The sequence below is a fragment of the Manis pentadactyla genome, chromosome 7 (genome assembly GCF_030020395.1).
Source record: "Manis pentadactyla isolate mManPen7 chromosome 7, mManPen7.hap1, whole genome shotgun sequence".
Classification (NCBI taxonomy): Eukaryota; Metazoa; Chordata; class Mammalia; order Pholidota; family Manidae; genus Manis; species Manis pentadactyla.
This window is the reverse complement of record NC_080025.1, coordinates 105517842-105545496: the sequence shown is the minus strand read 5'-3', so window position 1 is coordinate 105545496 and position 27655 is coordinate 105517842. Positions and strand designations below refer to the sequence as shown.

Here is a 27655-nt window from a genome sequence, read left to right as displayed (position 1 = left end):
TCAGTATGTATTAGCTTTTTTTTCTCATTTCCAGCACCCAAAATATGTCTAAATAAAGAACCCATCAACTGTCTTAACCATGCTTCGCGTGCTCTGGAAAACGGGGAGTGTCTGTGGAGTCTTGCTTTCTTGCAAATTGAATGAATCCAGTACATGTAACGAGCAGCTCTCGTGTGCCTGGCCACTGGGCCAGACAGTGATGACCTGCACAGGTTCGTGGCCTCCAGGGGTGGAGGCCGCAAGGGTAGGCGGCCCTGGCCCGCAGAGTGGCCCCAGGCTCCGCACGCGCATCCTCAGCCCCCGGCCGCCGCCAGGGGGCGCGCTCCGACCTCCGGCACCAGGCGGTCTGGCGGCGAGGGTCTGGGTGCTCCCAGCTCGGCCTTGGGGCCGCGTCTCGGGGAGGCGGCCCAGCCGGTCTGTGGGGAGGCGGGGGACAAGCGGCCTTGGCGGGGACACGGGCCCCTGCCCGGGCGGCCGCGAAGCGAAGGCGGGAGGGGGCGCTGCGGGCCGAGCGGGCGCGACGCGGAGGAAGGGCCATCTTGCCGCCGCCTCGGCTGCGCCAGGGGCCGCGATGTCGTCCCGGCCGCGGCGCGACGACGCGGGGGCCGCGGGCGCACGGCGGCAGCGGGAGCCGCCGGAGCAGGAGCTGCAGCGGCGCCGGGAGCAGAAGCGGCGACGGCACGACGCGCAGCAGCTGCAGCAGCTCCAGCACCTGGAGTCCTTGTGAGTCCCCGCCCGCCCTGCGGCCTTCCGCCGGGAACCGGCGTCGCCCGGGCGCCGTCGGGGCGCGCCAGGCCGGGCCCTCGGAGACCCGCGAGCGGGCAGGCGGGCCGGTCGTCTACGGGGCGGCGCAGACACCGGGCCCCCGGCGCCCCTCGGCGGAGAAGGAAGGTCCGGCGCCCGGGCGCCCGGGCGCGGCCTCGCGGCGGGAAGAGCAGGCCCCGCCCCCGTCGCTCGGGCCCGCGGCGGGGGACACGGGGAGTTGGGGGGTCCGGCCTGAGCGCGGAGGCGGCGGGGGTCTCCCTGACCCCGCGGCGTGCGTGCCGGCTTGGGCGCCGGGGATCGGGCGCTCGGACCGGATCCGGGGACTGGATCCGTGAGGCGGGACCTGAGCGCTCTGCCCGCTGTCCTTTCGGGTTTTTCAGTTCCAAGGACCCACTAGGAGCTGGGTAACCTCCCCATTCTCTTCCTCCCCCCGCTGTTACGGGAAGAGGAAAAACCCAGCCCTGTAACGTTAGCGTGGTGAGCAGGGGAGAACCAGAGAATGGGGTGAGGGGATGGTCGGGTGGGAGCCGCACGGAGGCCAGTATCACTCAACAAGAAGAGTTAGGGCGAGAGTCGTTCACTCTTGCAGGTCAGCACGGCCTGACCCAGAGGCACTGCTGCCCCAGCCCCAGGGGTTCAAGAAGAGTCCCGATAATCACTGAGAGAAGGGCAGGTTGCAAGGGAGGTTTAAACATCAGGTGGGAGTTTGGAATAATGAACTGTTCTTTTCTGTGATTCTGTCATCCTGTAATTAGCTTTAGAAGGCAAACTTAGGTTTGGTATTCACTGAGTTATTCCATAAAAAATGCGTTTCTGTTTCAGGCACCACTTATTACTATGCCAAGATGATCATGTAAGGAAAGGTCTCAAGATGTTAAGATTCTTAATAATTAATCTTCTGGAAGCTTTGACAAAAAAGTACATTGCTTTATTGGAGTCTGGCCTGCTCTTTTTAGTGTGGCTCTCGAGCTAAACTTCATCTCAGTACGGCAGTGGTTTTAGGATACAGGCCCTGCCTTGCCGACATTCACGATCCTGTTCCCTGTAGCCCTCTCCGTCTCCTGTTGTCCCTAGGATTAGTTCAGGCAGGGCTCAGCCCAGCTCAGCCCTCAGTATGTTAAACTCTTCGGATACCAGATGATGGTTAATACTCTGTATTTATTTTGTAGCTCATAGTGCACTCAACAGACATCAGAGATTATTATAACCTTTTGTAGATGAGGAAATCCAGGTTCAGCAGTTAAGTAACCTGATCGAGGATACATCTGTCTGTAACCTAGCAAAACTAAAGAAGTACCCAGGTATCAGATTTCCAGACTCTGATTTTTTCATTTAAGTGATTTAAAACTTTCCCGGCTGCTGACATATGTGGTTTTGCTAGTTCAGATGCTTGTTTGATTTTAAATGAAAATTTTTATTTCCAGAGTAAGACTTTAATGTAGTTTAAACATTAGTTTAATGTACTCTCAGCTTTTAAATCTTTGGAATAAAATTTAAAGAACTAATAAAAAATAAAATTAAAAGACTAATTTCAAAAAATAGTGTTTCCCATCCCCACTCTTAAGTTACCCCACATACTCCCTGTATCCCTCCCTCCAACTGAGGCTTCAACTGAAGAAACTTAGTTTTTTCTTAGGAGATTTAACTACTTATTTCTAAATTATATTTTTACACTGCTCTTTTTGAACAGTCGATATTACCTATCAACCTGTTTCATAGATGAGGGTTTAGTTCTTCCCCTGCGCTTCATATCTTCATCCTTCCAGTATAGCTCCATTATAATTTTGTTAAATATAGTTAGTATTAAGATTAATATAACTATGCAGTATTGTTGACTTTTAATCCAAACGGTGTTCTATGATTTCTTTTGCTTTCTAGTACAACTGTTGTTTTTTAGGTAGTTAATAAGATCCTCCATGTTTTCATTCGCTTTATTTCCTATCACCCACTGCTAATTTTATTCCAAAGGTTTAAAAACTGAGAGTACTTTTCTCATGTGTTTCTACATATCTGATAATCTGTCAGGTTTTTTTGTTTTGTTTTGTTACCTAGAGTCTTCCTTCTGTTCTCCACCAGTACACCCTACTAACTTTCTAGACTGGTGTTCAGCAGTTGTCCTGGGACTTCATCACTGTCCTGTATTGGATCCATTCCTGGATCTTCTGTCTTTACTTCATTTTGCTGAAGCACATTATGTAACTTCCTATAAAAAGTGCATTAGGGGTAAATTTGTTGAGTTCTTATATATATGAAAATGTCTTTATTCTACCCTCAAACATGATTGATGGGTAGTTTTGCCAGGTATAGAATTCTAGGTTAGAAATCATTTTCACTCAATTTCAAAGGTGAGACACCGTAATTTTCTAGCTCCCAATGTTGCTAAGAAATTTGATGCTGCTGTGATTCCCTTTCCTTTAGAAGTTATTTGTTCTACTTCACCCCACCTTTGGAAGTGTTAAAGAATTCTTAGTCCCAAGTATTTTGCAGATTCATGGTTATCTGAACTTTTTCTCACTGGATTTTTAAAATTTTTTATTTGCTTAACACTTCGTGGATATTTAATATTCATATATGATTTGTATTTTAATTTCTTTTCCTTCATTTTGTTTTCTCTTTCTCTTAGAATTCTATTGATCCTCTATCTTTTCTCTCCATTTTCTTTTTGTCTTTTCATTCTAACCTTCTGGAAGACTTACCTTCCAACCATTCCGTTTTACATTTTTTAAGATTCAATTATTATATCTTTAACTTTAAAGAGCTTTTTCTTGTTCTGAGAATTCTTTTCATAGCATCCTATTATTTCATCAATAACATCTCTCATCTTTGAGGATACTCATGAGTTTTTCTTTGTTTTCTTCTCCTTCCACTGCCTGTTTCTTCTTTTCCTTTTCTTTTGATTTCTTTCACTTAGAGGTTTGGTCCTAATGTGTAGAGATATTGGATCTCCCTCAGTAAGACTGAGGCATTACAAAGCTATTTTGGAGGGGGCTGTTGAGAAAGAGAGGATGATGCAAAGGTATTGCTTTGCTAACTAGTAAGTCGCACTGTAGGGATACCAGGCTGTGGTCATCTGTGGGAAGCTCCCACATATTAGGAGGTGGAGGTTTTTGTCTGGGGCCTGTTCAGTTTCCAAAGAAGAAACTTCCATTCTCAGGTCTGGGTGCTGGAAATAAGCTTTGCTACCAGGGTTCTGGATTAAGATGGAGAGGTTGGGGATCTAGAGTTCAGACTGACACTTAACAACTATTTCCAGCCAACACTCACCCTGATACCCATCCTGTGCAAATATTCCTATGCATGTGGGGCCTTTCCAAGTAAGTTTCACAGGGCACTAAACCTGCAGTCTCCTTCAAGCATGAGGACAGACTCTCCTGGCTGTGAGGAAGGAGAAAACTGGTGGTTTCAGCCACTCAGTTTTCATACTCCCAACTCCAGTCTTCCAAAGTGGGTAACTTCATCTACCTAAAGAAGTCAGTTACTTTCTTCCACTTCCCATTGTCTTCCCAGCCTTGTCTTGAATTGTTCTCTGGTAGTATCTCTTCACAGAATTTCTTTGTGACTTCTTACCTTTTCTCTTTCTTTTCTGTCATTTTAAGAAAAGCTTAGAAAGGAAGGCAAAAAAATAAGTTAGTCAACCTGTCTTGTTAAAGGGGAAGTCCCACTGGGGTTTTTTACAAATTGAATTCAGATTCGTTTACCCACAGGTGTGCCTTAAGTCTCCTCACACTCCTCTGACCTTTTGCTTACACTTGACCTGAAGTTTTCTTACCCTTTGACCATACCTGCCAGGCCCCTGAAGGCATCTGAGTCTCGCATCTGTGCGCCAACCCCTGCTCTGGGTCTTTCACTGAAGTGTGCCTTGACCACTAGTCATAACAGAATGGAGATTATGTATATATGTGGCAATTTCTTCTCTGTCTTCTAGCCCCATAAGAACCAGCTCCAGGAATAGTTGGAAAGGAGTATGCTTACATGAAGGACTCTTCCAAAAGAAATCCTATCCAGCATTCAAAAATATTAATAGTACTTTAAGTACTGGGTAAAATAAAAATTTCTTGCCCTATACCCACTTGGGAAAATAGTGTTTTTCCTCTCTTACATAATTTAGTCTTCATACTGCTCAGAACAGTTTATTACAATCTGAATGATACAATAGCGAGGCTCACAGGTGGTACAAAGTAAGGGACCTCTTTTTTTTTTTTAATTGTAAGGACTAACTACAAAGGTAACAGACTTTTCAGCTGTCACGGCACAAAAGCGAACTATACAAACACCCTCCTATTCTCGTTTCCAAATCTGTTATTTTTAATCTTTAAATAACCCTTTAGTCTTTGAGAAATAATCTTTTTTAACATAGTGCATAAATAATGAATTGTTAAGCCCTAGGAAAAAAACTTCAACCATGTTCCTTTAAACTTGTGTAAACAGTTGTAAAATGGACTTGTAAGGGAAGGTCATTGCTAATAATAACATATTTCAAAATGTGCAGTTCCATCACACTCCTTTTCCACCTAGGCAAAAACATTTACATATTTTTCAGGAATTTGGATCTTATTTTGTTTGGCATGTGTTATTTGTACAACTATCGCAAAAAGAAAGTATTGTTGGATTACTGAATATTTACATAGTGTCTACCCCCTCCCTTCCAAACTCCTTTAAAATAAGGCATATTATTAATGTTTCTAATGAATGGCTGCTGATGAACTGTATCACCTTCCCAACTTATGCAAATTTCCACTGCTCTTGTTAGGCCTATAACATGCCACAGCTTTCCATTGGAATATATTTTAAATATTTACTTTGGAAATACCATACCTAAAAAGCTAATTCTGTTTATATCAGGTTTACTATGCAATCCTCAGGGAGTAGGTAAGTCCTCCTCTGTCCCTTTAGAAAAGCTCTGGATTAGTGATGGTGAGGATGTCAGTGGAGAAACCTCCATCACAATTCTTATTTGGAAGCACCCAGAGACTAAGCCAAAGGGAAGTTTTTCCTGCTGTAGTGACTGTCAGTGGCATTTCTCATCCATCATTCACCGTAAAGGAAAATGTGAAATGTTTCTATACTTTGCAGCCATTCTGAAGTATAATAATGCCTACTTCCCTGGAGGTTTACAGGGTAAAGGCATAGATCTGAGCTAAATATGTGTATGTATTACTCCTTGAGGAAGAGGGACAGAGTTTAAGAGATTCTCTTTTGAGTGCACACACACCTGGCCTCAGAATTTCCTTCCTGTCTCAGCCTTTCTCAAATACAGATTTGTACTTGGGACTCTCTCAGCTCAGTCCCTGGCTGGAAATACAGAGGGCCTGGCTAGTCTGTGGTAGCTGGGTACAGATGAGCACAGGCAGAAGCTTTCTGCTGTAACAAGGTCATTCCTGGTCTGCAAACCAAATGATGGAAGCCTATCTTTGCTAAATCCCTGATTAAAAACCCTACAGCTCTGTTTCCATCAGAGTGTGGCTCAGATATTGACTCTTAGCTTGACTTTTTCCCTCACACATGCATGGATGTTCCCAGGATCAACAAGAAAACGTGTGTATGCATTTAATATCTGCACACACTCAACCCAGCCCTTGCCTCAGAAATGGCAGAGGTCATTGTTCTTTTTACTAGCTCCCTCCAAACTCATAGGTTTTGCTTTAGTGGGGAATGTATTGTCAAAATATAGGAAGGCATGGTATGTGAATTATATCACAATAAATAAAAAGTGAATAAATGAGCAGTGTTTTAGGGGGGGAAATTAAGGAAAACTGGATTCAGAACAGTATGTATGCCCAAATCAAACAGTACTCATGCTCTGAATATAAAGTGTCCCTGGAGTCTTGTGATTTCCAGTGACAAACATAATGCTAGAATAATTATGGATTCAGCTAAACACTTATGGACAGTCCTGTGCAGGTGAGGCTTGACCAGAGGCCAGCACTTGGGCACTGGGCTGTATGCCCTTGCAAGGTTTATTTAACTCCTCATGGTTGTTGAGACGGACTACATTGCTGGCTTAGAATGGAGGCTGCAACTCAGTGAAAGAACTCTTGATATCATGAGGTTTGAGTGCCTGTCCCAATTTGGCCTCTTACTGGGGTAGCCTCTGATTTATCATTGGTAAATGAAGGTCAGGATTCCTGGCCTGCTCTGCTCTTAGATTCTGAGATTCTAACAAGATAGTTTATTAACTGTAATTAGACATATTTTATGAGCTTCACAAGAGGTTAGGGATACATGTGGCTGAATGCTGATGTGCTATCTGCATGGAGTAAGGGATGTCTGCATACATCCCTGAAGCCAGATGTAGAAGAGGGTTCCTCCAAGTCACATGGCCTAGAAAGGCAATAAGAACAGCTGGGGACAATGTATGTGGGAAGTCCAATGCCAGGTATGGGCCCACATTTGCTTATTAGCAGCTGGCAAATCCATGTAAAGCTGCAGATCTGTGAAAATACCTGAAGGCTGGCTTGGGTTGGCAAAGCCTCTTTGTCGGGTCCATATCTTGACTTTTGTGATGCTAGTGCTCCTTTGAGCTGCATCATGAGGCTGCTGAAAGCATCACCTTGTCTTCAACAAAAGGGGCAGAAACCAGCATTGTGGAGTGCCTTTCACACATGTGCTGTGAAATATTACCCTTGAGGAAATTGAGGTTCCAGGGGTTAAGTAACTTACCCAAAGTACACAGCAGTGAAAATGAATCAGAATTCAAAATTTATTTACCACCAAAGCCCATTCACACTGATGTAGAACTGGAAAGTGTTGCAGCCGGAATGTGGGGTCCTCTTCTTCAAAACCCAAACATATCCTTTATCAGGACAGTTACACAGTCATAAAGTGTGCCAAATGACAAAGTAATACGATTTGGTAGTGAGTTTGGTGTCCTTTATTCAAAGGAAATTCATGAACTGCGGAGCACAGTGCCTCACCAGCAGTGTTACACAGTTATAAAGAGTGTCAAATGACAAAGTAATTCCAGTTAGTAACAAGTTTGGTATCCTTTATTTAAGGGAAAACAGTCATGAATTGGGGCAGCACAGTGCCTCACCAGCAGTGGAGTACTCTTCCTGAGGAATTTTGGGCAAGATCAAGTTGAATAGAACATTAAAAGAGGCAACTGGGAAACAGGGTATGATTGTCACCAAATTAGTTATTTCAGATGGCGGTTTCCTCAGAAGGCTAGCAGGTCCTGTTTTGCAGGGTCAGGTAAGCTAGCTAAAGCTAAGTTGTGAATGGTTTATGTTAAGTTTCTTTGACAGTGAGGTATTTCCCATTAGTGTGGCAGACTTGCGTTTACATCTGACTTCTTGGGCTCCGGGCGGGCTGGGGGTGCCCCCGTGTTACGGGTCCCAATGTACAGTGACCTTTGTCAAGAGTTACGTGGACATTTCTGAGAACAGTTTTAATTTTATATTTTTCTAGTTGCAATTAGGAGTATCTTTATGCCCTTAGTTCTCCCTTCTGGTACTTAGCACTGTGCCTTGATGATCATTGTCGACTGGTTACTTCTACAAGGAGTAAGTTTTTAAGTTGAACCTTCAACTTGCCTGAGAAGTTTAGTTTCTCCTGTTGTACCTGTTGTTTTTTGTAGGAGAAAAACACCAAGTTGGTTAAAGCTAGAGTGGGAATTTAATTGCAGAAAGAAAATTGAAAAAAATTTTTAAATGCAGCCTATATAACTCTATAGCAGAAATAAACTCCTAATAATGTACTTTTGGCCCATTTTTCTTTCTTAGTCCTGGGTTTCCTTTGGCTTTTCAGAATATATTAGCCTGGGCTTATTCCCACATAGATGCAAAGAAGATGCCATTAATTTCATTTTCTTTTATAATTGAAATACATTGTTTGAGGCAGTATATTTGCATGTAAATAAATTAAAGCTGCCTCCCTCAGGTATCCTTACAGAGGTATTCTCTTCATAGGAAAGCATATCTGATTATAAATGTACATATAGAATCCCCTTTTTCCCATACATGCAAATAGAAGCAATCCAAATATGTTTTTCTGTACTCCACTGCCTTTTTTTTTAAATCTTAAACTGTTTTGCAGATGGTCCTATATTAGTTTTGGGGTACTCAAAATCTTTTTGACTATTACTTAAATGATTTACCATTTTAACATATTGTTTTACTGATTCTAAAAATAAGACATTTTCACTACAAAACTCAGAAAAGTAATAATCTCTGAACTCACTATCTATATGCAGCAATTTTGAGACTCCCACATTTCCAGGTTTTTAGAGTCAAGACACAATTTCAAACCAGTCACGGTGCCCAGATTCCCTCTCTCAGTGAAATGTCCCTTATGAAGACATTGAAAAGACCTGAGATACTCAGTTGTCTTCTTTTTTCACCGTGTTTTTTTTTTGTGTGTGTGTGTGTGTGTCTGTATGTGTGTGTGTGGTGGGGGTGTCCAGTGTGTGTGATAGCCAGTAGTGCGTCAAAACTTAAAAATGAACATGAGTCTGGCACTATCTGCCCAGAGACAGCACCAGACCCCCAGGTTAAGGGTTTCATCCTACAGGACTGCCTCCACCCACACACACACAAAAAAAATGAACATGATTGCACTTAAACTACAATGTTAGGTCTCCATTCTATCTCAGTAAAAAAAATTAGTATTTTTAAAAATAACTTTAAATGACATGAGCACTTCATGCTGATTTTCCAGATTTGGAATCCAAAGCGTTTTTCTCACAGTTCCGGCACAGTGATAGAAAGTAAAAGTGAATTGGGAACCTCGGCTTGACCTGTGTCCTCGGGATCCTGGGGCTCCGAGAACTCTGTGGTGAAAGGGAAATACATTCCCACACAATCATTTCTGTTCTTAGTCTAGCAGCATTCTTTTTTGAATGCTGCCTATCATCCAGATGCCACACAGGGGTCCTGCACCCTGCATGCAGGGAGGTCAGTCAGGGAAAAGGGTGATCAGAGAGCTGAGGAGCAGACGGCTCACTCTGCGGGTAGGACTGGCTGCAAGGATCTCCAGTTGGGAGCTGCGGGGAAATGGGACAGGGAGCCTCTAGGACAGGTCACCTTCACCGCCTTCCCCTGCAACTGGCCCTTCCATCCAGCTTTGCCCCTCCCTGTGCTGCCCCCAGCCATGCTAGAACAGGCCCCTCAACCCTCCCCCATGAGCTTCTTCAGTGCTGAGTAAGTGGTAGGTCTGCTAGGTAATCTGGCAACTGTAATGACTGTTTGGTGCCAAAATTATCTCACAGGTCTTCTTACCTCACATTTTTGCTGCAATCTTCTGCTTTCCCTTTTTACAAAAATAAAATAATTGTGTTATGACACCAAATGAGCTATTATTTCAGTGAGTTTAAGGTCTAGGTCTCAGCATCACTTCATGGGATCTTTGACTGCCAGGCATTTTTGATGAACTGTATTAGATGCAATGTAGTTTTAAGTTTCTCCTAAAAACATCTGTTTTACTTTGGCCTGCAGTTGCTTTTGCTCATTAAAATGTGTTTATGTGTTATTTCATGTGTTAATAAAATGTGTTGGGTTCCTATGAACATGGTTGGTGACAGGCTTTTTTTTTCCTTTCTAGCTATGAAAAACCTCCTCCTGGGCTTATCAAGGTCAGTGTGAATTTGTAGTTTCGGTTATTCTCTTAACATGTTTGACTCAGTAAGTTGTGAAAACAGTCGCATTGGGTTTTGAACCTCCCTTTATCATAACCCTGTTTCTTCCCTGCAGGTGCCAGTGGGTTCCTACACTTTGGGCTTTATCACAGCTTGTGCCTTTGTGCAAATGTTATCAGCCATGTGTCTGTTCCCTCAGAGATGGCAGCAGGCCCACAGGCATTGTCAGCAGCTCCCCTTCTCCCTCTCGCACTCGTGGCTGCATCTTCCTAAAGCTCCGCTGCCCCATGTTCCTTCCCTGATACACCCACTGCTGGTTTGTTGCATGTCATCGGCTCAGAAAACAGCAGACTGAGGAGACTTGAAGTGCATCCAGTCCCACCTCCCCTGGTGCAGGTGACCCTCCAGCAGCCCGGCCCCACCGCAGTGCCCTTCTGCAAAGCCAGACGTAGAGAATTAAAGGCCAGAGCAGGCCTCTCTGTTTGTTAATTTTAATGAAGAAATACTTTTAGAAAACATTCTTCCATTATAAATTTAATATTCATGGAAACTTTGAAAAAATCAGAAAGTAAAAAAATAGCACCTTAATTGTATAATGCAGTTATTAGGTGGTAAAAATACATTTCATAAATACAGCATGTGTGAGATTATAAAACATAGCATTGGCCTTCAAGATATAAAAATCCATTTTAGCTTAACATGTTATTTTTATTCTAGGTAACCTGACTTATTTAATTCTATACTTTGCCTCATTCCACAAAGCTTTTAAGTTAGCAGAGACTTTCTGTGACCTTAGAATCTAATTTTTATTATCTAGAATCAGAATTTAGAACTCACAAATCATTCCTGCATGAACACTAGTAACATTTCTCTAAGAACAGCTACATCATTTCTGTGATATGGTTCTTCTGATTTATTTGTTCAGTTGGATTTATTTATTATTTATTTATTTACTAGGCCAGGTCTGATTTGTCTTTCTTTCCAGTTCCTCAGAGAGTTATCAGGGATGACACTGGGATCTCTAGCCCTTGAGAAAGCCGGGAATGCTGTGTCCTCAAGCAGGTGGGAGAGAATTCCAGGGCTTTTTTTTAACCATATGGTCTATATGTTGTTTGCTGTTTTAGGAAGATGAGACTAAGCCAGAAGACTGTATACCAGATGTGCCAGGCAATGAACATGCCAGGGAGTTTCTGGCTCATGCACCAACTAAAGGCCTTTGGATGCCGCTGGGGAAGGAAGTCAAAGTTATGCAGTGTGAGTATGGAAGAGTTTCAGGTAACTGGTAACACTTGCTGGCACACCCCAGTTACATACCACAATTTACACACCGTGCTTCTTTCTCTAATTAATTTGTTCACCACAGCCCTACTAAGTCATGATGACCTCTGTTTTGTAGATAAGGAAGCCAACTTCATGTGTCAGTGAGTGGTCTAAGGTAAGAGGTAGAGCAGAGCTTTGATCCAGGGCTTCTGACTAGAAGTGCAGCAGTCTGGGCTCACCAGTAATATTCCTATAACACAAAGGATATTCCAGAAATAACTTAAACCTTTGTATTTTATCACCAAAACTTTAGCATTATTTCTATATGAAATCACCATTCAAATCACAAATTATATATGACATGTAGAATTCTAATTTATTGCAAAATTCAAGTATATAGGATATTCTGTACTAACAGTTAAAGCAATGGCCATCTTAATAAAAGGATATTCCATGTTTGAAATGCCATAGGACAAGGGATGCATCAGAGGGCAGTCCCTCTGGGTCTTACCTTAGTCAGTCACCCTCCATCAGAGGTGTTAAGGTTGTATCCGTAACTGCAAAGGACTCAGAGGCCTCAAAGGTGGGTCTGTGTGTACACCCTGTGCCCCACCAGAACAGCAACACCTTCATCCAACATAAGATGGCATTTGGAGGAAGGGTACTGCTGCCTTTTAAAGGCATTTGTACAAAGATTCCTCGTGCACATAATTAAAACAGCCACTTGAACCTCTTTAAAGAAAGTTATTTTGAAGTTTATTTCCATGTATCTCATTAGCATGATTTTATTCCTGACCCTTGATTTTTCAGATTTTTTCATTATCTTACTGTAGAAAGAAAGAATTGAGCTCTTTTTGCCTCCACCCCACCTCATACACATACCCTTCCTATCTCCCTTTTTCCCAGTAATAGTTGTATCATAATTTAATGATTATTTTCAGAGTTGAATCATGTACTAGACTAATTACATTTCCTCCATCATCATGCATAATGTTTTGTTTGCCCTGCAATTAATATGTTTTTTTTTGTTGTGGTTCTTATTGTTTTTGCTTTTTTTCCTCTGTATAATCACTAATTCAAGATTTCAGATGTTTGAGGTACTCTGTCAGAATCGCCTTTCTGAGGATAGTTACTCCACATGCTGTCATCCAGGGATCCTCCTTTACCATCATTCTGTGCTTTCCCTTATCCTCTCTCCTTTTTCCTGTATCTTGGGTCTTCTTTGCAGTAGTCTCTTGCTATGTCAAGCATATGCTCTAGTATTAGAAGGTGGATTTATGGGAGATAAAATTGTCAAGACTTCATTTTCCTAGAAACGTGTCTATTTTATATTTTTAGATTGCCATTTAGTGTAATTCTAATTTAAAAACCAGCTTCCTTCAGAAATTTGAAGGCATTACTCCATAGCCTTCTCATTTACAGAATTGCCATTGAGAAATCCAAAGCAATTAAGGTTCTGGATGCTTTGATGTAAACTGTTTTGTTGTTACTTTTTTTTAATTTTTCCATTCTGGAAGCTTGGAATCCCCATGTTTTGAAATTTCACAAATTGTTTCATTGGTTATTTCTTCCCTTCTGTGTTTGTTAATTTTCAGAGAGTGGATTCCCTAGACTGATTTTCTAACTTCTGATCATTTCTCCCCTATTTTTATTTTCTGCTTCCTAGACTATTTCATCAACATATCTTCCAGTCTTTCAGTTAAGATTTTTATTTATGCTATCATGTTTTTCAATGCAACAGGCTTTTTTTGGTCTACAATTTTATTTTTTCATGTTCTATTGCAGTATATTATCTAAGGATGTAAATTTTTTTCCTTCTCCCTGATGTGTCTGTTTCTTCCAAATTAGTATTTTCTGTTTTGTTTTTTCACCTTTGTCTTTCATTTAAAAGGCTTTCAGATCTCTGTGAATCCAGCTACCTACTGTATTACTGTAGTCTATGACTGTGTAACAAATGACCCCAAAATATAGTGGCTTCATTAACATGTATTATCTCACAGTTTCTATGGGCCAGGAATTAAACAGAGCTTATCTGGGTGATTATCATTGAGTCTCTCATAAAGTTACAGTCAAGATGTCAGCTAGGGCTGCAGTCATCCAAAGGCAGGGATGGAACTGGAGGACACATTTCTAAGATGTCTTACTCATATACATTGCAAGCTGATGCGTTGCAATTGACGGAAGTATTCATTTTTTGCTACATGTACTTCTCTGTAGGACTGTTTGAGTATCCTCAGGATGATATTCCAGTGGTCTTTACCTGGAGCCAGTGATCCAGGAGACAGCAAGGTACAAGCAACACTGTATTTTATGACCAAGCCTCAGAAATCATAAGCTGTCATTTCCATAATATGCACTTGCTTACAAGCTCAGTCCTGTGCATTGTGGAGGAGGCTATAGGAGGGTGTGCATACCAGGAGGTAGGGCTCACTGGTGTACTCTTAGAGGCTTAGAGGCTCTCTGTCACACTCATTCCTATTTAGGAGTGAGAGATTTTTAAAAAGCTGAGTAGAAATTCTAAACATCACTGTAAGGTGTCCTGTCTGGGCTGATTAGTTTGGTAAACTTTTTTTTTCTTAAACAGATAACAAAATATTGTAGTAAAGAGTAATCTCTCAGATCAGTATCTGTAGGTCATTTTCATTAGGCTGGTAGATTTTGACAGAAAAGTTATTTCCTGCCTCAGGGTAAAGGCTACATTCCTTATGTTCTGGTGTGAATAAAATGAAAGTTCCTGTGGCCAGAATTCTCACCTGGCCCTGGTTGGCTAGCTGACTACAATGTGTGGGCAATACGTTGCTACTGACTCTATATAAAGAGCTCCACCCAGTGGTCTTGGTGACACAGTGGCAGGGCTGCAAGGCTGCAGGAGAACAGAGCAGAGGCTGGAGTGGTGGCAGCGCTGAGAACAGAGGCCCAGAGGACAGCTCTGCAGGTAGAGAAGCCCAGAGGATGGCTGTGCGGGCAGAGAGGCCCAGAGGCAGAGACCGGCTTGCTGCATGAAGACTTGCTCTGAGTGGATGGGATTTTGGTGATTGACCTGCCACTGTGGAAATAAAGTTGGGTATAACCCTTTCACACCAAGAACGTTCTACTGTCATTTCTTTGGTCACCCTGAAGCCATAGCAAACTTGCCCAGGGCTGAAACCCATTGGCAAGACAATTGGTGACAGTTGGCAGGGTTCATTGGTGACCAAGGAAAAAGAACAGGTTGCCCTCATGGGAGGAGTGTTTCAGCAGGCTGTGCCTATGGTCAGGGAGACATTCAAGTGTTTCCTGTGGACATGTGGTAATATGAAGGGGTGGAGGAATGGGGTCCACCCCGAGAGAAAGCTGACTGAAATGGTGTCACTATGAAGTGCTGTGTCCCAAGAGGAAGCAGCATGAGAAGAAGCAGTATGGGAGTGCAGGCTGCCAGGTGCTGTGGGGCAGGTGAAGGATGTAGTGGAGCCATTAGCCCCAGAAATGGAGGAGTGGAGGTTTGATGAACAGGTCGGGATGGAGGCCCTGCCAGTACCAGAGGTACTGGCCCCTCCTCAGTTGAGACCCCCCCTGGTTGAAAGCTGGTGGAAAGCCAGAAGGACTTGGCAACTGTGGGTTCTTTCAGGAGAGGTGCAGCCTCCTCCTCAGGTTGTGGAACACTCCATGCTCTACTGCTATCCTCAGGCTCAAGCACGGAAAGAAATACAGTCTGCTTCTCGAAGAAAGAATTTAAAGGACCCCGTGAAGGTCGCAAGGAGCCAGATGTGGGTGGGTTTGAAAAGGCAGGATCAGTCAGAAAGAAATTGGACTGGAGCTGTGGCAACAACTGAGACTGGAGCAGCGGTACTGGCTGCTGAGGACAAAGCAGAAGGGAGAGAGAAAGAAAAAGATTGGCCTGTATGTCTGCAAGACTTTTTGCTGGAGAGGCTGGAGAAGGTGGGTATTGTAAGGCCCACCCATGGTCCTTTTGGTTAACTCATTTGAGTAGAACTGGTCTCAATACAGCCAGGATGACCACTTGGTGGCAATGGATCTCCTAAGGCTTGAGGATTATTATAATTTGTTGTAATTTTTGTTATTTGTATACTGTATTATGTTGCTGTGGAGTTTGATTACAATGTTCCAGCTTCCTTGCACAGAGACCATTGCAGAGGACTGCAGGCAGATAGATTGAGAGGAGAGAATCCTGGAGGGATGGAGTGTGGATAAAATGAGAGTTCCTATGGCCAGGATTCTCACCTGGCCCTGCTTGGCTAGCTCACTACACACGTGTGGGCAATACATTGCTATTGACTCTATATAAAGAGCCCCACCCAGTGGTCTGGGAGACACGGTGGCATGGCTGCAAGGCTGCCGGAGAGCAGAGCAGAGGCTGGAGTGGTGGCATCGCTGAGGATAGAGATTGGGACAACTGTGCAGACAGAGTGGCCCAGATGCAGAGACCAGCTTGCTGCATGATGACTTGCTCTGAGTGGATGGGATTTTACTAATTGACCTGACACCATGGAAATAAAGTTGGGTATAACCCTTTCACCCCAAGAATGTTCTACTGTCATTTCTTTGGTAACACTGAATCCATAGTGTTGAAAGGCTGAAACCCATTGGCAAGACATCTGGCAACTGATTGAAGGAAGAAGGCTGTGAAGTCTCAGCACCCAGCACTCAGTCATTCACATGATCTTCTCGTGTTCCGCATGGCACCTTGCCTTCTAATGTGCCTGACATCATTATAGCCAGAGACAATCCCTTTTATCTTCTCCAAAAAATAAACCTTTAACCAGGGTCAGGGAGGAATACACATGGTCTTCTGACCAATTATCCTTATTAAGCTGCCCCTTCAACTCTACTCCCAGAAGTAGGCTGCCAATTCCTGAGCTTTGGGGAGTTCTGCAAATTGAAACTGAGTTGCTTCTCAATTCTCCCTACCACTGACTTAGAATTCAGTTTTTTGGGGTCTTCTATTCATTTAGCACACCCTATCTCCATTATAGCTTCCAATAATTTTATACTGTTGTCTCCTTTCATATATTCCCTGTCTTTGTGGTTTATGCCTTTTTATAAAAGTATTCTCTTTGTTGTTATTTTTATGGGATGTCATGAAGAGTATAAAAGTAAATGATTGCTTTTAGTCAGTCATCTTTACCCAGAAGTCTGCTGTGCTTTTTTTTCTTTTTTTAAGTTTAAAAACCACTCTGGTTTTGTGGCATGGTTAGTTGTGTTTCACTTGCCATTTTACAGGTCTTTTCACTGACTTACAGATTAAGTGATTAGGACCAGAACCACTTTTACCATTAGGTTAATGAAGCATAAGATTTAAGGCCCCTCGCTTAGAACTTCCAAAGGCCTATGGAGTCCCAACAATGTGCTCATATGGTCCTTTTTTTTTTTTTCAATTTGCCAAGGCAAGATTAATTTTTTCCCCTTAAGAGCCCTTCCTCCCTTTAAGTTATGTAAGCTTCAGGACCACAAAAACATAGATCCATCCAAGATGATAAAAAACACACACATAGAGAAGAAGGGATTAAAGATGACGGCATGACAGGGGAGATAGAGACCTCCTCCTAAAACCACAGATAATATGAAAATATAATTAATACAACTAATGCTGAAAGAGCAACAGGAAAGAAGGCTGCGCCAGACTCCATAAACCTGGAGGAAAGAATAGACCTCACGCAACAGGGTAACATATCAAAGCTCTGACCCGGCAGGACGCAAGGCCTTCCCCCACCCCAGCTCACTGGCAGGAGGAAGAGAAACAGAGCAGACAGGGAGTGGAGGCCTGGGATTGCTGAATACCTAGCCCTGGAGATCTGCTCTGGGGGCACGAACCTATATTGCATGGTGCTCCGGTGATTACTGGGGTTGGAAAACTAAGGCAGAATGCCTGGAGAGACTGAGATTCCAGCCGCTTGTGGAAACCAGGGATCCATATACGGCTGCTCTGGGTGGGCACTCTGAGAGACTTCCTAACAGCGAGAGGGATGCTAAAGGGGCAAGGATTACACACAGCTTACTGCTCGAGAAAAAGGACAGGTAGACAAAATTGTCCAAGCGGACTCTGCCCAGCAGCTTGGGAACTTTCAGGATCTTCAGGTGCTCCATCATCCTGGCCAGCTACACAACTCCAAGGCCCCCCACTGTGATACACAGCCTGCTACGCCTTCCTCCCAGCCAGGCTGCACCTGGCTCGCAAACCAGCAAGCCCTACCCTGGCATCAGACCAGTCAGAGGGAAGCCCTGCCAAGAGCAACTACAAATGCAAAGCATAGACACTTACAACTGTGTGTTCAGCCCACAGGTTCTGGCAGTGGAGACAGGCATAGCAGCCAGGAAGGACGAAACAGCTCTTTCCTCCACCCAGGCACCAGGATTAATCCCCTGCAACCCCTGACATCCCTCCAGGGGCTAAGCAGCTCCAGAGAGTTTCTGGGCACTAGAGGGCGCCACATATAAATATGAAACATCAAAGGAACCTGGTTAAACCAAAATCCCACAAACACCAAAAAAAGGGTCAAGTGAGACTGCACTAATCAATCTTCCTCAAAGAGATTTCAAAATAAAAATCATAAACATGCTCCTGAGGTACAGAAAAATATTCAAGAACTCAGGAATGAGTTTAGGACGGAGATCCGATCGTTAAGAACACAACGGAGGAAGACAAGTATCAAATGATTTCACTCATCTGTGGAGTATAAGAACAAAGAAAAAACTGAAGGAGCAAAACAGCAGTAGACTTACTTGAACACAAGAATTGACTAACAGTTACCAAAGGGAAAGGGACTGGGGAGGATAGATGGGAAGGGAGGGATAAGAGAGAGGGGAGTAAGGGGGCATTATGATTAGCATGTATAATTTGGGGGGGGCACAGGGAGGTCTGTACAACAGAGAAGACGAGTAGTGATTCTACATCATCTTACTACACTAATGGACAATGACTGCAATAGGGTATGTGGGGGGAACTTGGTGATGGGGGGAGTCTAGGAAACATAATATTCCTTATGTAAGTGTAGATTAATGATACCAAAATAAAATTAAAAGAAAAAAAGAGAACCCAATGGAGGGTTGTTGTTTTTTTTGAGGAGGTAATTGCTGAAAACTTCCCCAATCTGGGAAAGGAGGTAGTCTCTCAGGCCATGGAGGTGCACAGATTTCCCAAAACAAGGGACCCAAGGAGAACAACACCAAGACATACAATAATTAAAATGGCAAAGATCAGGAAGAAGAACAGAATATTAAAAACAGCCAGAGAGAGAAAAAAGATCACATACAAAGGAAAACCCATCAGGCTGTCATCAGACTTCTCAGCAGAAATCTTACAGGCCAGAAGGGAGTGGCATGATATATTTAATAGAATGAAACAGAAGGGCCTCAAACAAGAATACTCTATCCAGCAAGGTTATCATTTAAATTTGGAGGGATTAAACAATTTCCAGATAAGCAAAACCTGAGAGAATTTACCTCCCACAAACCATCTCTACACTGTATTTTGGGGGGACTGCCCAATTAATTACTAAGCAATTGCAAAATTAAATCAACTACACCCAAAGTCAGTCAAGGGATAGACAAAGAGTACAGACTATTATACCTAATATATAAAGAATGGAGGAGGAAGAGAAAGGAGGGGGAAAAAAAGGAACCTTTAGATTGTGTTTATAATAGCATACCAAGTGAGTTAAGTTAGACTCTCAGATACTAAGAAAATTACCCTTGAACCTTTGGTAACCACAAATCTAAAGCCTGCAATGGCAATAAGTACATATCTATTGATAATCACCCTAAATGTAAATGCTCTGAGTGCACCAATCAAAAGACAGAGTCACTGAATGGATAAAAAAACAAGACCCAACTATATGCTGCCTACAAGAGACTCACTTCAAACTCAAACACTAAAAGTGAAGGACTGGAAAAAGTGATTTCATGCCACTAATAGGGAGAGAAAAGCAGGTGTTGCAGTCCTTGTATCAGACAAAATAGACTTCAAAACAAAGAAGTAACAAGAGACAAACAAGGACATTACATAATGATAAAGGGGTCAGTCCAACAAGAGGATATAACCATTATAAATACATACCCACCCAACACAGGAGTACTACAAATATTAACAGAATTAAAAGTGGAAATAGAATGCAATGCATTCATTCTAGGAGACTTCAACACTCCACCAGCTCTGAAGGACAGATCAACCAGACAGAAAATAAGTAAGGAGACAGAGGCACTGAACAACACATTAGAAAAGATGGACCTAACAGACATCTACAGAACTCTACACCCAAAAGCAGCAGGATACACATTCTTCTCAAATGCACATGGAACATTTTCCAGAATAGACCACATACTAGGCCACAAAAAGAACCTCAGTAAATTCAAAAATATTGAAATTGTACTAACCAGCTTCTCAGACCACAAAGGTATGAAACTAAAAATAAATTACACAAAGAAAACAAAAAAGCCCACAAACACATGGAGGCTTAATAACATGCTCCTAAATAACCAATGGATCAATGACCAAATGAAAACAGATAAAGCAATATATGGAGACAATTGACAACAGTAATTCAACACTGCAAAATCTGTGGGAGGAAGCAAAGGATGTGCTAAGAGGGAAATATATTGCAATTCAGGCCTACCTCAGGAAAGAAGAACAATCCCATATGAACAGTCTAAACTCAAAATTAATGAAACTAGAAAAAAAAGAACAAATGAGGCCCAAAGTTAGTAGAAGAAGGGACATAATATATATTAGAGCAGAAATGAATAAAACAATAGAAAGAATCAATGAAAGCAGGAGCCAGTTCTTTGAGAAAATAAACCAAAATAGATAAACCCCTAGTCAGATTTATCAAGAAAAAAAGATAGTCTACACACATAATCAAAAATAAGAATGGAAAAATCACCACGGACAACACAGAAATACAAAGAATTATTAGAGAATACTATGAAAAAGTATACACTAACAAACTGGATAACCTACAAGAAATGGACAACTTTCTAGAAAACTATAACCTTCCAAGGCTGACCCAGAAAGAAACAGGAAATCTGAATAGACCAATTACTAACAACAAAATTGAATTGGTAATCAAAAAACTACCTAAGAACAAAATACCTGGACCAGATTGCTTCACTGCTGAATTTTATCAAACACTTATTGAAAACTTAAAACCCATTCTACTTAAAGTTTTCCAGAAACTAGAAGAGGAGGGAATACTTCCAAACTCATTTTATGAGGCCAGCATCACCCTAATGCCAAAACCAGGCAAAGACACCACAAAACAAGGAAATTACAGACCAATATCCCTGATGAACATAGATGCAAAAATACTCAACAAAATATTAGCAAACTGAATTCAAAAATACATCAAAAAGATCATCTATCACGATCAAGCAGGATTTATTCCAGGGATGCATGGATGGTACAACATTAGAAAATCCATCAACATCGTCCACGACGTCAACAAAAAGAAGAACAAAAACCACATGATCACCTCCACAGATGCTGGGAAAGCATTTGACAAAATTCAACATTCATTCATGATAAAAACTCTCAACAAAATGGGCATAGAGGGCAAGTACCTCAACATAATAAAGGCCATATATGACAAACGCACAGCCAACATCATACTTAACAGTGAGAAGCTGAAAGCCTTTCCTTTAAGATTGGGAACAAGACGATACCGACTCTCTCCACTTTTATTCAGCATAGCTCTGGAGGTTCTCACCATAGCAATCAGACAACACAAAGAAAGAAAAGGCATCCAGATTGGTAAAGAAGAAGTTAAACTGTCACTGTTTGCAGATGACATGATATTGTACATTAAAACCCTAAAGAACCCACTCTAAAACTACTAGATCTAATATCTGAATTCAGCAATGTTGCAGGATACAAAATTAATGCACAGAAATATGTTGCACTCCTATACACTAATGGTGAACAGAAAGAAAGCAGGAAAACAATTCCATTCACAATTGCATCAAAAAATAAAATACCTAGGAATAAACCTAATGAAGGAAATGAAAGATGTACGCACTGAAAACTACAAGACACCCATGAGAGAAATTAAAGAAGATACCAATAAATGGAAACACATCCGTGCTAATGGATAGGAAGAATTAATATTGTCAAAATGGCCATCCTGCCTAAAGCAACCTACAGATTCAGTGGAATCCCCATCAAAATACCAACAGCATTCTTCATTGAACTAGAGAAAATAATTCTAAAATTCATATGGAACCACAAAAGACCCCAAATAACCAAAGCAATCCTGAGAAAGAAGAATAAAGCTGGAGGGATTACACTCCCCAACTTCAAGCTCTACTACAAAGCCACAGTAATCAAGACAATTTGGTACTGGCACAAGAACAGACCCATAGACCAATGGCAAAGACAAGAGAGTCCAGATATAAACCCAAGCATATATGGTCAATTAATATAAAGTAGCATTGACATAAAATGGGGAAATGACAGCCTCTTCAACAACTGGTGTTAGCAAAACTGGACAACTACATGCAAGAGAATGAAAATGGATTATTGTCTATAACCATACACAAAAGTAAACTCGAAATGGATCAAACACCTGAATGTAAGCCATGAAACCATAAAACTCTTAGAAGATAACATAAGCAAAAATCTCCTGAATATAAACATGAGCAACTTTTTTTCTGAATGCATCTCCTCAAGCAAGGGAAACAAAAGCAAAAATAAACACATAGGACTACATCAAACTTAAAAGATTCTATACGGCAAAGGACACCATCAACAGAACAAAAAGGCATCCTACAGTATGGGAGAATATATTTGTAAATGACATATCCGACAAGGGGTTAACATCCAAAATATATAACAAACTCACAAGCCTCAACACCCAAAAAGCAAATAACCCGATTAAAAAATGGGCAGAGGATATGAATAGACAATTCTCCAAAGAGAAACATGAAAAGATGTTCCCCATCACTAATTATCAGGGAAATGCATGTAAAAACCACAGTGAGATATCACCTCATACCAGTTAGGATGGCCAGTATCGAAAAGACTAAGAACAACAAATGGGGGTAAGGATGAGAAGGGGAACTGTCCTACACTGCTGGTGGGAATGTAAGCTAGTTCAACCATTGTGGAAAGCAGTATGGAGGTTCCTCAAAAAACTAAAAATAGAAATACCATTTGACCCAGAATTCCACTCCTAGGAATTTACCCAAAGAATATAATTTCTCAGATTCAAAAAGACACATACACCCTATGTTTATCGCAGCACTATTTACAATAGCCAAGATATGGAAGCAACCTAAGTGTCCATCAGTAGATGAATGGATGAAGAAGAGGTGGTACATATACACAATGGAATACTATTCAGCTATAAGAAAGAAACAAATCTTACCATTTGCAACAACATGGATGGAGCTGGAGGATATTATGCTCAGTGAAATAAGCCAGGCAGAGAAAGACAAGTACCAAATGATTTTCCTCATTTGTGGAGTATAACAACAAAGCAAAACTAGAAGGAGCAATACATTGACAGACTCAGACTCCAAGAAATGACTAGTGGTTACCAAAGGAGTGGGGTGGGGGAGGGTGGGTGGAGAGGGAGGGAGAAAGGGATTGAGGGGTATTATGATTGGCACACATGGTGTAGGGGGGTCATGCGGAGAACAGTGTAGCACAGAGAAGGCACATAGTGGATCTGTGGCATCTTACTACACTGATGGGCAGTGACTGCAGTGGGTTCTGGGGAGACACGATAATATGGGTGAATGTAGTAACCACATTGTTTTTCATGTGAAACCTTCATAAGAGTGTCTATCAATAATACCCTAATAAAAAAATCATTAAAAAAACACAGATAACCCATACTCACATTTTAATTTCACTAATCCTAGTGTTATCTAGAGTAGAGCTTCTCAAACATGGTGGGATGTGGGGGTGCTGATAATCTAGTTCCAACAAGTTCTCAGGTGATGCCAGGTATGCTGGTCCATTGACCACACCTGGAGTAACAAGAATCACCTCTCCTTTAACAAAGATTTCTTATCACAGTTGGTATACATCCTTCTTAATAGTCACACAGTAACGCATGGCTTTTAACATCTCTCCATTTTTTTCATACAGACAGACATCTGTTTAAAGCAGTGTGCATTTGCATTAAGAGTGCATTTCTTCTTTCCCAGGTGGAAGTAACTCTAATTAGTGGGGAGGTATGGACAAGTGCAGGTCAGTGATGATCATAAGAGATTCTGTGAACCAAATTTTTTCAAATGATTTCCTACTACCAACTCTCACATAAAAATGTAAAGGGAAAAATACTACTTCTCTGTCACTATATATTTTCAGTAGCTGTCAGCATGGAGCCATGTTGATTGATCTTACCTATAATCCCTCTTCCTGCTTCCTGACCTCCTTGGTTGGAGTTGTTTAATACCTTACAGTCTGCTAGGTCTGCCATAACAGAGTACCACAGACTGGGCGACTTAAACAAGACAAATGTATTTAGTGTCACAGTTCTGAAGGCTTGAAAGTCCAAAATAAAGATGTCAGTGGGGTTGATGCCTTCTGAGGGCTGTGGAGGGATGGATCAATTCCAGGTCTTCAAAGACCCTATCTCCCAGTAAGGTCACATTCTGAGGTCCCAGAAGGTGGACATTCAACACAACGAGAACCGCAGGAAAGATGACACAATTCAACCCTTACTAAAAAAAAAAAAAATCACAGTATTTTATTTGCATGGGATTGCTGGGTAAGTACTTGGTTCATTTCTAAAATTCCAAGATTAAAGAATACTTAAGGAAGCAGTTAGCTTCCGTCTGTTTTCCAGGATTTTATGTGAGTCATCCATCGATTGCATCTGCTTTTAAAATTGGAATCTAATGAAGAAAATAGTTAATATGATCTACTGATACTTTATCTTGATTAAGTAAAAATGTGTTATCTTACTAAAATATATCCCTTTTTCTTTGTAGGTTGGCGTTGTAAACGGTATGGTCACCGAACAGGTGACAAAGAATGTCCTTTCTTCATCAAAGGCAACCAAAAGTTAGAACAGTTCAGAGTAGTAAGTAGAACCCCAGAGTGTCATTTTACGTTTACCAGAGATGGAGAGCATCAGTGAATCAGGCCATCACCAGTGAACTGTAGGCTCACATAAATACATCCCTAGAAGCCTTTGGACCACAGTATCTGGTGTCAACTACATCTCCATTAAATCAAATTGTGTGACAGATTATTTCATTAACAAAAAACTAACTTATTAAAGTGTTATTTGCTTATTCCTTGGGCATACTGATTCTGTTTCTGAAGCAGACATTATCTATTCTAAAATTAGGGTTCCAGTTCTTCAGTCTTTGTGTATATTAATTATATATATATCCCCTTTAGATGACAGTAAAATAATCTATCATTTCCTCACTTTATTTTAACATAGTATCCTCCCAGGGATGTTAATTCACCATTTGGTAAAAGCTTAAGTCAATTTAACTTTGTTATTATCAGATGTATTGGGATTATCAGCCTTTATCAAACTGGGATCCATAAATATTCTCCAGGTATTTTAAGAAATTTAAAATATTGTGCTTTCACTTTAATAATTTGAAGAAAATATTCTAGATAAATCACTTCTAGTTATACTACCAATTTTTATAACTTCTATAATACACTTTGGTGATACATTTGAAAAACATAAATGTAAATTCATATTGTTGAATTCAAAGACTAAATTCTAAGAATTGACCCTAAGGATATAACAGAACATCAGAATATGCAAATTTTTGTGAGATGGGTAACTATCATATTGACATGGTTGGAGAATAGAAACTAAAGAAAAATAGGAAACAATCTCAGTGGCCAACATAAATTACTGTAACAGAGAAATCATATCGCTTCTAATTATGTTGTAGAAGAATATTAATGTCATGGGAAGATGTTCACAAAAACATAAATGCAAAAGAATAAAGTATATGTAGTATGATTATAATTTTTTGCAAATTATGAATTAACGACTAGAAGCATCACACCAAATTGTTAGCACTGGATATACCTTGGTGGTAAGATAATATATATTTTACTTTTTTTCTTTAGTATGTAAAATTTTTACAGTAAACATTTTTAAAGATAATTCACACACCATAAAGCTCACTGTGTTCATATTTTTAAGTCATTTAAGTGATTTTATATTCTACAGATATTACAAGAATACATTTGCCTTATTTTAACAAAATGAAAACAGTACAGTAAGGTTTTTCACAATTGATTTTTCAAGTCCACTCTATCCTGTCTCCCCAGAGGGAATTTGCAGTAAGTAGCTTAATATTTCCAGACTCTTTTTAGAGCATATACATGTTTTTGTTTACCTCTAAATGAATTATTATGTATCATTTTCCAACTCACTCGTTTAGCTTAGTAATATCTCTTGATCATCTGTCCATATAGAACAAAGAGAATTACCTCAGTATTTCTAACCTTGAATAGTATTTAATGTTTCTACCATGGTTTTTTTCTTTCTAAAGGTTATTCAAATTATATCCTATATTTGTAAAATTGGAAAATCTTTTTTATAGCCTCAATGAATTTGAAGTGATGGTGACTCTTAAGAAGAATTCGAACATAAAGTCATGCTAAAAGGGGAAAAAACTGGTTTCAGTAAAATAGCAACTTAGTCTTAATTTAACTAACAGTCTATGAAGCCTAATCTAACTTTAATTTTCTCTAACCCTTAAGGCACATGAAGATCCTATGTATGACATCATAAGAGAGAATAAAAGACATGAAAAGGATATAAGGTGAAGTCGTCCTGATAACAATGTCCTTTTAAGTTTGAAGCTGTATAAAGTTAGAAACAACTGTTCCAGTATTGGATGATTGGCTTAGCAAATATGGAACTTTACTTGTGAAACATTTGGAGGGCAGAAGTAGTAACTGAAAAGGTCAATGTGTGCGGAATGAGCAGGCCAGCCTGTTCTGCTTGGATTAACTTAAAGCAGTGGGCTTGGCCCAGCCTCGCCCACTCATGCCACTAATAGTTAATGTTGTCTAATTTCATTAAAAATCTGAGCTTTCATCAGAAGATTTTAGATAGGGTGAAAAAAATAGAAGGGTGTGTTTTTCTCAAATTGGTGACATTGAGTTATAACTGTTGAGAAGGTAGATTATCTACTATGAACAGGGAGGGAATGATTCAGGAAAGTATGCATCTGTTAGAAGTTAAAATTGTTAAGGACTGTAGAAACATTTAGCACAATGAAAAGAGCACAAAATGGCTTGTACCCTGGTTACAGTCATGTAAAGTGGGCGTGGATATGGACAAGAATTGGGGAAACATGCACAAGTAAAAACAAGTACTGTCTTCAAGAAGGTGGTTATTCGTGGCATTTTTTACCTTCACTACTGCTTTTATATATTTTTATCTGAAATTTTTTTCATTTAAATATGATTCTTTGGTCATTCTCACATGTTTAGGATACAACAGTTAAAACAGTTACTGGAGGATTCTACCTCAGATGAAGATGCGAGCAGCTCCAGTTCCTCAGAATGCAAAGAGAAACTTAAGAAAAAGAAGAAGAAAGGAAAGCAAAAGAAAAGGAAGAAAGAAAAGAAAAAGAAGAAAAAACGGAAGCATAAGTCTTGCAAGTCAAATGAGAGTTCGGACTCAGACTGATAAGGACTTGACTTGTGTGGCATTCTCATCTCAGCAATCAAACACTGTGGCCAAAGAGCAGAGGCATGGGGGTCGGAGAAGAAAAGGAGGGACGCTGAGAGGACCTTTGGTGTCGGCCTGTGAGCTCTCACGTCCTCCAGCACAGATGTGACCCACAGGGGAGGCAGGGATCCTCCCAGGTGCCAGCTGTGCACAGGGGCCGATTTCAGGCAGGAGTGCCTTCGTCAGTGTCCTCCTCCCTGCTCATCTGCAGCTTGTGATTCCTTTGGAACGGCTCTGCCAAGGGTGGCTGGACAAAGGGAGTCTCTGGGGAGCTCCAGGCGCTGCCACAGCCATCACCCTCCTGACAGGCGGCTTGACTTCAGTCCCAGACTTCAGCTTGGCCTTTTCTCTGTGGTTGAAGGTAATAAAAGCTCCTTATTATATTTATTTCAAAAAA

The 27655-nt window shown here is 41.1% G+C and overlaps 1 protein-coding gene across 2 annotated transcripts; it reads left to right on the top strand.

The window, feature by feature from the left end:
* Positions 1–27655, top strand: LOC118918520 (retinitis pigmentosa 9 protein). 2 transcript variants are annotated; one of them, XM_036897452.2, is made up of 6 exons: positions 1–723; positions 10303–10333; positions 11461–11611; positions 24527–24618; positions 26280–26341; positions 27018–27655. In XM_036897452.2, the coding sequence occupies exons 1-6, from the start codon at positions 80–82 to the stop codon at positions 27214–27216; spliced, it is 1179 nt and encodes a 392-aa protein (XP_036753347.2). In that variant the 5' UTR covers positions 1–79; the 3' UTR covers positions 27217–27655. The 2 variants fall into 2 exon arrangements, with proteins under 2 accessions (XP_036753347.2, XP_036753348.2); XM_036897453.2 differs by having other exon boundaries at positions 14–723; positions 11461–11590.